The sequence below is a fragment of the Amphiprion ocellaris genome, chromosome 19, assembly GCF_022539595.1.
Source record: "Amphiprion ocellaris isolate individual 3 ecotype Okinawa chromosome 19, ASM2253959v1, whole genome shotgun sequence".
Taxonomy (NCBI): domain Eukaryota; kingdom Metazoa; phylum Chordata; class Actinopteri; family Pomacentridae; genus Amphiprion; species Amphiprion ocellaris.
In genome coordinates, this window is record NC_072784.1 from 2,624,913 (window position 1) to 2,637,888 (window position 12,976).

Sequence of the window (12,976 nt, forward strand, 5' to 3'; positions counted from 1 at the left end):
TCTCTGTGTCCAGGTCGCTCCAGTTCCCAGTCTCTGAGTCCAGGTCGTTCCTGTTCCCAGTCCCTGAGTCCAGGTCACTCCTGTTCCCATTCTTTTTTTCAGGTCGCTCCATCTCTACGTCTCTGAGTCCAGGTCGCTCCATCTACCAGTCTCTGAGTCCAGGTTGATCTCGTTCCCAGTCTCTGAGTCCAGGTCTCTCCTGTTCCAGTCTCTGAGTCCAGGACTTTCCTGTTCCCAGTCTCTGAGTCCAGGTCTCTCCTGTTCCCAGTCTCTGAGTCCAGGACTTTCCTGTTCCCAGTGTCTGAGTCCAGGTGTCTGCTGTTCTCAGTCTCTTTTTTCAGGTCGCTCCATCTCCCAGTCTCTGAGTCCAATTCGATGTTTTGTTGATTATTTTATTTGTCATAAAATTCACTAACTTCACTCTTGTTTACTGTAGTGTCATCAAAATCACTGGAGCCATCAGTTGGCTTCTGCTGGTCATACTACAACTCTTAGCTTGACATTAAATAAAAAATCTGAATTTTAAGGAATTTGTATTATTTTATCAGTCATAAAATTCAATAACTTCATTCTTATACACTGTAGTGTCACGAAACTTGCTGATGCCTTCAGTTGTCTCCTGCTGTCACAGTACAACCCTTGGTTTGATATTAAATACAAAATCTGAATTTTTAGGAATTTTTATTGGTAGTAAAATTCAATAACTTCACCCTTTTACATTGTACTGTCACCAAAATCACTGGAGCCATCAATTGACTCCTACTGGTCATACTACAACTCTTGGTTTGATATAAAAACATTTTTCCATAATTTTAATGAATTTTATTATTTTATTAGTAATACAATTAAATAACTTCACTCTTATGTACTGTAGTGTCATCAAATTCACTGGAGCCATCAGTTGGCTCCTGATTGTCATACTACAATGCTTGGTTTGATATTAAATAAAAAATCAGAATTTTAATGAATTTTTGTAGTAAAAAAAATTCAATCACTTTACTCTTAAACACTGCAGAAAAAATAAACTCGATCCAACCATCAAAAGGGTCTTACTAATCATACCTTCAAGTTTTTTCTTCCAAGTATTGTCCGTGCAGTCCTTAACTTGGAAAATATTATTCGCTGTTTAATATTATGGTTTAAATGAATCAGTTAACGCTGCAGCCTTGTAAGAAGGCATCTTAATGTCTTTCTTCCCAATCGTCAGTACTTGAGAAGACAGTCTAAACAGTTTAGTTTGGTATATATATTTATACATATACTCATAATCCTTAAACTTCACACAAGCATGCACACTAAATTGTGTGCACAAGTTCACATGGCAATAAACAACCCAAATAAAATAAAATTCTGGTACTTTTGGTTATTAATGTTCCACAATCTACCAAACAAATGGATGAGCACTTTTATCTGTTACAACAAAAAATATTTGATATATATAACAATAATTTCAATACTAAAAAAAATCCTTAAAATCATGAAAAATATTTAAATATCAAACCAAGAGTTGTAGCGTGATCAGCAGGATCCAACTGATAGAGTGTAATCATTCTGCAATACATAAGAGGGAAATTTTTGAATTTTATTACTAATAAAATAAGAAAAAAATTCCTTAAAATTCAGATTTTTTTTATTTAATATCAAACCAAGAGTTGTAGTATGACCAGCAGGAGTCAACTGATGGCTCCAGTGAATTTGGTGACAGTACAGTGCATAAGAGTGAAGTTATTGAATTTTATTACCAATAAAAATTCCTTAAAATTCAGATTTTGTATATAATATCAAACCAAGGATTATACTGTGACAGTCAGGAGACAACTGATGGCATCAGCGAGTTTGGTGACACTAAAGTACATGAGTGAAGTTAATGAATTTTACTACGAATAAAAATGATTTAAAATTTTAATTTTGTACTTGATATCAAACCAAGAGTTGTAGTATGACCAGCAGAAGCCAATTGAAGGCTCCAGTGATTTTGGTGATACTACAGTACACAAGAGTGAAATTATTGAATTTATTACTAATAAAACAATACTAAAATAATGAAAATTCCTTAAAATTCAGATTTTTTATTCAATGTCAAACCAAGAGTTGTAGTATGACCAGCAGGAGACAATTGATGGCTGCAGTAAATTTGGTGACACTACAGTGTATAAAAGTTAAGTTATTGAATATTTATAGTGTCTCTCTTCGCTATTGCAGCGGTTTTGCTATTTGCAGACGGTCCCTGTTCACTCGTTGCACAGCCGGCTGCTCATAGACATCAATGTTATTTCTGAAGCTTGAAAGACAGCGACTTTTGATAAAACTGGCCTCGTAGCACATTGTCTAGCTTACAGCAATGGGAAAGAGGCATTGTTTATGTTATTACAACGTATATCTCATGAGTTATTGATGCCGGAAGTCCGAATCTGTGAGTATCTTGCCAACTTTACCTAACTAAGAAACTAGCATATCCATGTTTTAATTTGAATGCTTAGAATTACCAGACTAATAACGGCTCCAACAGGTATTGGTAAGTATTTTACATAATCTCCTAATGTGTATAATTTAAATAACTCACAAATACATAAGAATTATGAACTAAATGAGTACTCCTTGTAGTGGCTGTTGGTTCTGATAGCTTTGAACGTCGTATTATTATTTTTTTTAATTTCAAAATAAAAGGGTGTCCTATTTTGACAATAGCGTCTGTAAAAAAACAAACCTAAAAAACATTTAAAAGAGGAAGAAAAGGATTATCGTGGCATTTTGCTTTGGAATCAAATGATGTGTTTCTTCTGTGTGCTGTAGTTGGAGGAAGCAGAGGAATTCAAATGATTGTTTTAGAAAGTAGCCCATTCTACCAATACTATCTCTATGAGAATACTCTTTATATGAGTATATTACTGCTTGAAAAAGTATCCATCATTCTCTGAATTATTCTTGTAATTTATTTTAATTTAATAAATATATTTTGAAGCCAAGTCAATATCCGCTGTTGTTGGGGTTGCTGTTTTTCTCACTCCGACCAGCAGGAGGCGGTATAGTCACGACGCCTGCTTGTATTTTGAAAGACGGCCGCTTCCGGGTCGTGTAACCTCCAAGCAGCTGGTTATCTAAACAAACATGGCGGAGAAAGGAGCAGAAGGATCAGCTAAAGCTTCACTAACGGCGGCAGAGAAGCAGCTCCGCGGCAGCCGACAGGAGCTCGACTACTGGAAGCAGAACGCAGCGAGGCTCCGCAGAAGGAACCGGCTGACCGGCCTGGCTATCGGAGCGTTTGTGGTCGGCATGTGTATCCTTCACTGACAGGTCACAGTGTGTGAAGTAATGGAAAAACCCATCAGAGCACCCTTGTTTTCTTCAATTTCTTGTTCATTTTAATGCCTGGTACAACTAAAGGTACATTTGTTTGGACAAATATAATGATAACAATAAAAACAGCTCATAAGGGTTTCCAATTTAAGAGCTGATATCAGACATTTTCCATGGTTTTCTTGATAATAACCAAAATCACTTCAGTTCTTCCATCAGTAGTTATGGTATTGTTCTGCCAAAAGCAGCTTTTAGGATTCTATGTTTTCTTTTCTGTTTTAGTCCCATGATCCACACAGTAGTTAGTACTGATTCAAAACCATAGTTTCTGATGACTGCATCCATGCATCTTGGATGTTCTCCACCAGCTTCTGACATTGTTCTGCTGTCACAGCAGCCCATTCCTGTTGCCTAATTCTAACTAATCTGCTTTGTTTTTGGGCTTGTGGCTCTCCATTTAGCGTTTGATGATTTTCCACAGGTTTTCAGTTTGATTTAGATCTGGTGATTGAGCAGCCAAGGCATGGTTCTAATGTTCTGGTTCACCATCCAGGCTTTAGCTGACCTTGCTGTGTGGCGAGAGGCATTGTCTTATTGGAAAATCCAGTCACTGGAGGCAGGAAAGAGTTTTCCAGCTGATGGAAGAAGACTGTTTTCAAGAGTAGCCCCAAACATGACCTGGTTCATTTGCCCTTTTTTGTCGATTTGTGTCTCGTTTTTGTCATTTTGCGTCTTGTTTTTGTCATTTTGTGTCTCCTTTTTAATAAATCCAAGCTGAAGATTTCATGTACTTTATCCAAGTGTACGTTAGGTAAAGATCTGTCCAGATTTTAAGACCAATTTATTCTTAAATCTTGATTATTCAGAAGGGTTGATTTGCTTTGTCTTGTGTCTGTAAATGTGATTTATTCTGAGTACCTAAACTAAACTCAGTAAAGATCCGTTGTGGCCACATGATTAGCCGTGTAGGATTCTATTTTGGTACCCATCAGGCTGGTTCAGAGTGTCCAGTCCAAGAATGCTTTATAAAAAAACACACAGACACATAGCCTTTTTTTTCAATGTCCCGTCGTGTTTTCCTTTAACCGGTAGCTGTCCAGTTAGCTACACCATCCTGTCGGTCAAACAGGAGAGAATCCTGGACGAGCTGGATGATGAAGCAAAGATCCACATCATGAGAGGGCCTCGGACTGGCGCCAACTCTTGAATATGAACTTGCCCAAACCCAAACGTAGTGCTCCTGGGTCCCTAAGTGTTGAGCGGGGGACTGATGTGTGACATCCATAAACTGCATGGAGCTTCACACAACTCATATAAGGATATTATTGATTTTTTTCACGGTGTCTTTTCCATTTGGAAACACTGTAAAATGACTGATTTCTGAAAGATTACATTAATTCAAGCTTTCTTTGAATCAAGTGTGTTCTTTATGTTTTGTGGACAAAACAGTTAATGGACAGTGGACAGTTAACAGTAATAATTAGAAGGAAAATTGGGACAGCTTTCTCTTCATATCCTTCCAATCAGTTGATTTAAATGAATCCAAAAGTTGTAATGAATATTTGTTTGGTTTTTAATAGTTTTTCTTTCAATTACAGTCAAATTCAGTTTTTTTGCACTAAAAAAATGTTTTAAAAAAGTGAAAATCTGGGAGCAAGGAAGCCACAAAAAATGTTAAACAAAATACTGTAGCGTTGGAAAACTAAAAAAAAAAAAAAAAAAGAAGTGAAAATTGGGCACTTTTGCTAGGGCTCCAGTTGTCCACCAGATGTCACTGTCGCTTAAGCCTTGAAGCTTTGAATCTTTTCAGCACGATTGTATGGAAAGCCTCAGAGCTTCATGAGGCTTCACCTGCCCATCACTAAATTTTACATTAGACAGCTTCCTCTGCAAGGACATTCTTTGTAATTTAATGAAAAGTGTTTAGGTGACCGTGAAGAAAAGGATGCTTAAAAACGAGTCCATGTACTTATTTGTACCACGATGTCCCAATAACTCCATGAAAAACCTCCAGTTGATCCAAAATGCTGCAGCTAGAGCTCCACCATATCTCAAAGATGTTCTAGTTTGCAAAAGCAAAATGATTTATACAGTAAACATCCCTTTAGCTGTGTAATTCCTACCAAATTAAAATTTAGACACTGCAGAAAAAAAAGCATTACTACACCTAACTCCATTCTGAATTCTGCCAATTTAGTCCAACTTCCTATTTTTAAAAAAAAAAAAAATCAATTTGAACCTGAAACAAAAACTACATCGCTCCCACTGAACAGAACCTCTAATTCATGTTCACCGTTGGTCTCTGTGGCACCGTCTGTTGAGAAAAAAAACAAAACATATTTTACCATAAGATCTTACTGCGCCTGTGGTGTTTCTGCGGAATATTTTAGCATTATGAAAAAGGATACAGCTTAGGCTCGTATATAGCCAGCTCTAGTCACTTTAGATATTTTTAGGATTTTTTTGAAAGATTTTTACTCATTTTTTTGAAAATATTTACAAGAATTTTCTTGCCAAATTTGGGTGATTTTTTTAAAAATAAAACTTTTAAGGGAAACTTTTAAGGAATTATTGGAATTTTCATCCTGAAGGTTTTGCAAATTATCCGAAATTTGGGGAATTTTTGGCTCAATTTTTGGATTTTTTTTCAGACAAGGAAGCAATATTTTTTGGTGCCTGTAAATGAGGATAACAGGAGGGTTAAATGCCCTTAGCCTCCTTAAGAAATAGAGTCAGCTTTGTCCCTTCCTGTACACCACCTCCATATGACCCTTCCAGTCCAGCTCCCTGTCAAGCTGCACACCAAAGTACCTGTGGTTGGCGACCACCTCCACCTCAGTGCCCCTGATGGTGATTGGTGTTGGTTAACTCCTCCTCCTGCCCCTCCTGAAATCCACAACTATCTCTTCTGTTTTTGCGATGTTGAGATGGAGTTGATTGTGTGCACTCCACTCTACAAAGTTGTTTGTTGCGTCCCTATACTCCTCCTCATTGCTCACTGTGATGAGGCTGACCACAGCGGTGTCATCTGAAAGTTTCTGCAGAAAGCAGGTGGTGGTGTTGTGTTGGAGATCCGCTGTGTAGATGGTTAACAGGAATGGAGCCACCACGGTTCCTTGTGGAGCCCCTGTGCTGCTCACGATAGTGCTTGAGACACTGTTCTGTAGACGTACTGTTGTCTGAGGGAAAGGTAATCCAAACACCACATAACCAGTGATGGATCCACCTTCATCTTCTCCATCTTTTCCTGTAACAGTTGGGGCTGGATGGAATTAAAGGCACTTGAGAAGTGAAAGAATGTAATCCTTACAGATGCATCAAGGGTGTCCAGATGTGTGTACGCCCTCTGCAGCATGTAAATAAATAATCTCTGTTTTTTGTACTATAATGAAGCAATATGTCTTCACTATTCTGGGGGAATCCATTCAGACGTGTTTGTTGTTGTTGTTTGATTGTTTGTCACCAAAATGCATTACACCTGGTCAGTCAGGTACTGTCTGGTTGTTTGTCTGGTCTAACTGTCAGGTCCTAGTATATACATTTCTTTCTTGACCAAAATGCATTACACTCACAACCACATTTTGGAAGCGTTATCATGGTGAAGAGTAAGGATGGAAAAGCTCCTCTTTCAGAGTCTGAGATACATGCACAGGCCATTGCTATTCAAAATGTAGGACTGGACCCGAATATCCAGTCATGATGGTGGTATCCGAATATTTATTTCGAGATCCGAATATTCGGATCCACCCCAAAAATCACACAGCAGAGACACAGTTAACAACCATGCAGTGAATATAATGGAGCATTTTACACCTAAAAAGACCAAACTTCCTTTCAGGAGTTGGTAAACAGCAAAAGGAGAGTGAAAAAGAGTGAACATGGACTTCTGCCAGGTGGCTAGAAGTTGTAAAGACTCACATGTCTTATCTAACTTGCAGTATTTGTTGCGTTCAAGCCCTAAACAGACCTTACATGTGCTTCGTGGATATCATGACATTTCCTTAATGCTTTGCTTAAGTCTTTAGGTCAGAGAGAAGCTCCGGAACTGCTGCTTTGCATCCTCAGGTGAGTAAAAGATTCCTCAGCTCAAAAAAACAGGATGCAAGGAGGTACGTTGCCATGGTTGATCTGCATGTCCGGTGACGTTTTGCATGATGTTGTGACTGACCATCAGAGCTGTGATTGGCGCTGTTGGCCTCTGAAGTGAGCATAACATTACCTAATAACCCAGACTTTCACAGCTGATTTCCCTGCTGCCGTCGCCTGAGGTAAGTTCTGCTGTAGAAACAGTTCTGGAGAGTCAAGTATAACAGGTGGCTGCCTACTGGGGCTGCATGAAAGGTAGATGTTGCTGGAAGGACTTGCACTGGTTATGTAGCCTGTATCATAGTGAAGTCGTTCAATTTCCAGTTAAATCTTGGGCTGTATTCTTAAATTAGACTGTCTGCTTCACTACTATGTAAATTAGTTGTTTGCTGCTGATTTTCAGTTCATTTGGTGTAGATGGAGGTTTAATCTACAATTCTACAATTTCATTTAACAGACTTTTTTATCCAAAGTAACGAACATCTGAGAGAATCAGAGAGTCAGGAGAAAACAACCTCGATTAGTGCAATAAAACAAGTTCAAGTGTCTTTTGCACCATACTTATTTAATTCTTAAATATCATCCCATGTCACAGTTTCCTACTGATTGGACTCTCAAGTTATCCAGGTAAAAATCTAGTCTGGTTCAAAAAGGAAAGAAAGAATTGCTTCAATTTGTAACACATGATTGAATTAAGTTTATCCAAATTAAGTTAACAACTAATATTAATTTATTAAATCATTTGATTCCACTTAAATGAGCAGCTCAATTCAACTTGAAGTTTAAATTTTTCCAATTTGCTTTACCCAAACATAAAATTTAAAACATGATTTTGTCATTACACATCTATCATTCCATCTTTTTCTTTACTCTGTAGAAGAAAACAGCAGCTGAATTGCAGCAGGAAATTTAGAATGTTGAACCACGCCAAAGGAGTAAATCTCTGCATTGACAATAAAATTAGAATACTCATTTAAAGAAGTGAATATCATGTGATGAAATATGTGATAATCTATGGGACAACATCCAGTGGTTCAAAATTAATTCAGCATCTCTGTGCAGCAGATGTTAGTCCAGAATTACAAACAAGCTCCATTAGTTGATTCTCATTTATCTGTGCTCTGTTTTGAAATCAACGCTGTACATGCAGGTAGATGTTCATCCTCCTGGAGACCTCAAAGGCCATTTGTTTAACTCGTGTACATTTTTGAAAACAGGTGCAGATAAACACAACACTGTAGTTTCAGCTCATAAAATGTTCACATGGAGTAGTTTCTATGGACAACACTCTTTAAAAATTAAAGCTGTGGCATACAGGGGCAGTACACTCATGAATGATCTGAAGAATCCAGTGGTGTCCTGCTTTAACACTCTTTCTAGACCATAATATACAATTCAACATAACCTTACAGAGCATTTTATGCATCCAGGAGAGTTCCAGGTGTTATTACTTTAAGAGGCTTTTCAGATCTAATTATATAAACTTATTTTATGCTATTTAGAGTCCTATTTGTTTCATTTTACATCATACTTTTACAAATTATTTTCTTTCTTTAATTTGGAATTTTATGCTTTTTTGATCTTATTAAAAATGTATCAGTTGATTTGAATATATAGTTAATTTGTGTGTGTGTGTGTGTGTTTTGGGGTGTTAGCTGTTTCCTAACTTGATCAGCTGTGCCAGATCTTCACTGTTCAGAGAGATCTGTATATGCAGTGGGACATTTCTAAATAATACAGTATATGTTTTAGAAGATCTTAAACGAAACACATCCATCCATCATCTATACACCGCTTGATCGTCATTAGGGTCGCTGGGGTGCTGGAGTCTATCCCAGCTGACTTGGGGCGAAGGCAGAGGACACCTGGACAGGTAGCCAGTCCATCACAGGGCTAAACGAAACACAGCAAATAGGAAAACATCATGTGTCTTTTTCACTCTGAACTTTTCTCTCTTTCTGTGTCTCTTTCATGGATGTAAATGTTTAGTTTCTCTTGCATCAGTCCAGCTGCAGAAGACACAGTGAAGAAGATGTACATTCTTGTCCTCCTGCTGGTCTTCCTCACTCCTGGATGTGGGAATGGGCTGAAATATAGATTTTACAGTGGCTCTTATAAGACAAGCTGGGCTAAAGCACAGAACTACTGCAGGACCCACCACACTGATCTGGTCACAATCAGAGATGCAACTGAGAATGAGGACTACTATGGGGGGTCAGGCTGGATTGGACTGTACCGAGAGGATGCATCAAGTCCATGGAAATGGTCCAGAGGAGATGAGATAGCCAACTTCATCATCTGGGAAGAAGGTGAGCAGCACATATCTGACACTTGTCTGGTATTGAGATGCAAACTATTGACTCTTGTTAAATATTAACTGTGTCAAATTATTACTATTCCAGCAAACCTTGTATCTATGAGGGGCAATCAAAAAGCTGGACCTGATTAGAATTTTGCTGCCACCCCAAAGAGTATAGTCGCTTTGTGCAGTGATGCTGGAGTTTTTGCGTTGCTCCCCAAAAATCCCGTTATGAAAACACATCAAGAACCGTCTCCTAAACTGTGTCCTTTAACTTTAGTTTACTGGTGCACTCCTGACACGTTGTGCCGTGTCCGGTTTTAAAAACTACAGATTCTTTTTTTGTTAAAACTGTTGTTTCTTCTCCTAATAGTCACTGTTAACTCACCTCTCCTCACCAGTGAAGGGTGACTCTGACTGACACAGAATGTGATGTTTGTTCTCTGCTCTAACTTGTGGTCCAAGGAGAAATTACAAATGTGTACCTACCCGTGGTCACATAGACATGTGTAATTCAGTTCTTCCTGTTATTAGCACGGTGTCATGACTCGAGATGACACAAACAGTCCCCAAACATTGTGAACACCACTTGTACTGTTACCTGCCGTGCATTTGTCAGACATTGTGAGAAGCTTGGGTGCAAGATATAAGCTCTCATAGTGGAGGGTGAATATTTAGACTTGATTTGAACCATAGACCGTAATCTTCACCAACCACCAGCTTCAATGGGTGTATTAAGGAGTCATAATAGCCCAGACTATGACTGATTCTGACTTTTAGTGGCTCAAATTCAGCAAGGATATGTTGTGACACACGTGGTATTACTAACACGCTTCATTTTAGAGGATTTAATTACGTCAAAGTCTGATTTATGTCCAATTAATAACAAACCACCTGTGTGATAAATGCCTTCAACTGCCAGTCAGCAAGAAACTATGGCAGACCTTTTTGAAACCCATCTAAGCATCTACAGTACATCTTTTCTCTACGTTTCCAACTTTTTACAGATCCACTCCCACCTGAAAACTGTGCTTTTAAGTACCCCGGAACAAAAAAGTGGGAGGTCGATGAATGTAATGCCAAGCATTCCTTCATGTGTTCTGATGAGAAGCTGTTCCTGGTGAAGGAGAACAAGACATGGGAGGAGGCCTTAGAGCACTGCAGGTCTCTGGAGACTGTGGACCCAAATGAGGCAAACACTCCTTACCAGAACCACCGCTATGACCTGGCCACCCTGATCACTCCCGAAGACCACGATCTTGCTCGAGAGATTGCACAAGAGTCTACCACTAGAGCAGTCAGGCAGTTTTCTACTCTGTATTTGTGCTGTGGAGCAATTCACCCGTTGTGCTTACATGTATCTGTCTGCTAAATGTTACTAGGTGTGGACGGGTCTGCGTTACCTGGCTGATCAGTGGATGTGGGTGAGAGGAGAACCGGTGACGTATCAGATGAGTTCAAACTGTCCGGGTTCCAGATCCTGTGGCGCCCTGGAAAAGGATGGAAATGCACCTTTCAATACAAGAAAGTGCCACCAGAGAAAGAACTTTCTTTGTTCAAGGAGGCCTTAAACAGTAGTGGCATGTTACCAAATACACTCACTCATGTACTGACTTTAAGTACAAATTTGAGGTATCTTTACGATATGAGACTAAGTACTTGTCTATTGCTACATGTCAGAGGCTACTATTAGACTTACTACTCCACTGTTTTTATCTAACTGCTATAGTTACTATGCAAATTCAATTTTCTTACACACTAAACAGTGCTCCCATATTCCCTCATTTGATGTGGTGGTGATGGTGGTGGAGAGCGATGTCTGACACATCAGTGACTCCTCGGTAGATGGAGGTATAGTTATCTTGGAAGAGATTGGTTTAGGATGAAACTTTACATCTTTGCTTTACATTTCTCTATATTTTTAATGTTTAGCACGACATTATAAAATACTTTGTTCAAAGACTTCTGCCTCTGACTTCAAAAATAGTCATGATAAAGACCCAATTTCGAGATTGAAACTTCTAATTATGAGTTATTTAGTTGGCATCTTAATATTTTTTGAGATAGTTGTCCTTTCTTTCCTGAATACAACGTACTTCCATGCTAAACCACACAGCAAGAAGGTTTACAATAAAATTGTTGCCTTTAAAAAAGTTGCCATAAAAATGACATGACCAGCGTGCACGTGGCCATTTGTGGACCTGATCCCACCACTACCTCCCATCTGCAGCTTCTTCCTGAGCAGCCCGCCTCAGCAGCTCTTTGTTTTGTGAGCTTCCTGTAAAATTACTGCTAATGTTAACACTGATTTATTCAAATATTTGTGAACTGTTTGAGACCCTCCTTCCTATAGCAGCTGTTGAGTTTTACATTATATTCATTATGTAGTGGGTCAGCATCACTCATACTAACGAATGTCTTTGACTCTACAGAATGGTTTTGTTTTGGCACCTAAGAATAGTTTAGTCAATTAAGTCTTCTTTTACTTAAGTTTGGTTTGCAACAAGGTAACTGTGATCTTAAGTCGATAGAAAATAATCTGTAGGTGAAATAATTTGACTTCTGCAGTAGCATATTCCCTTTTGTTGTCATTTTGTATTTAGAATTACATTTATTAGCCTAATTAGTGTTCTGAAAACAATAAATGGCATAAAAACAATGATTACACTGATGAAATAATTTTATGTGAGTCCTTGTTTCCCCATATCTCTCAAACGGAAGTAGCAAGAGCAAAGTTAGCATCATCAGAAGAGTTCTAAAGCAACATTTGTGGAAAATACGTACTAGAACATTTAAACAGACAGACAGATAGATAGATGTTATTAAATATTAGGATCAGTTAAATAAAGAATAAGATAATCAATATTTAGTGAGCAGTTTGATCTGAAGTTTTGAAAGGTGGGGGAAAATGGCAAAATTTGAAATTAAGTAGACATTTTTAACTGCACTAAATTTTTACTTTGCTTCTTAATAATCTCACAACTTCACAAATCAATAATTATTATATCACCAATTCAAAAAAAAATAAATCAGAAATGAATAGTTTAGAATCTATGAAGCTAAATGAAGACTATCACCACATTAAGAATCTTTCCTCGTGTTTTGGTTTTGGGGTTAAACTATAGAAGAATCTGTCATTTGCTGTGACTCAGAGGAGCGTCTTGGTTTGAAACTACTGTTAACCTTCCAACATGGTCACCAGGGGGCGCTAGGATAATTCAGAAAATCATACATCTGTGAGAAGAGACACACTTTTCCTGGCTCATACTAATATATAATCTAGAGATTTCTGAA

At 38.2% G+C, this 12,976-nt stretch overlaps 1 protein-coding gene across 7 annotated transcripts; it reads left to right on the top strand.

Annotated features, from left to right (window-relative positions):
• Positions 1-3,044: 3,044 nt before the first annotated feature.
• LOC111586692 (cytochrome c oxidase assembly factor 3 homolog, mitochondrial) lies at positions 3,045-12,344 on the top strand. Of its 7 annotated transcripts, XM_055005079.1 has the most exons (6): positions 3,136-3,277; positions 7,316-7,362; positions 9,193-9,256; positions 9,373-9,692; positions 10,690-10,979; positions 11,065-12,344. In XM_055005079.1, the coding sequence occupies exons 4-6, from the start codon at positions 9,416-9,418 to the stop codon at positions 11,251-11,253; spliced, it is 756 nt and encodes a 251-aa protein (XP_054861054.1). In that variant the 5' UTR covers positions 3,136-3,277; positions 7,316-7,362; positions 9,193-9,256; positions 9,373-9,415; the 3' UTR covers positions 11,254-12,344. The 7 variants fall into 7 exon arrangements, with proteins under 7 accessions (XP_054861056.1, XP_054861057.1, XP_054861054.1 ...); XM_055005078.1 differs by having other exon boundaries at positions 7,316-9,256; XM_055005077.1 differs by having other exon boundaries at positions 9,193-9,692.
• The last annotated feature ends 632 nt before the right edge of the window (positions 12,345-12,976 follow it).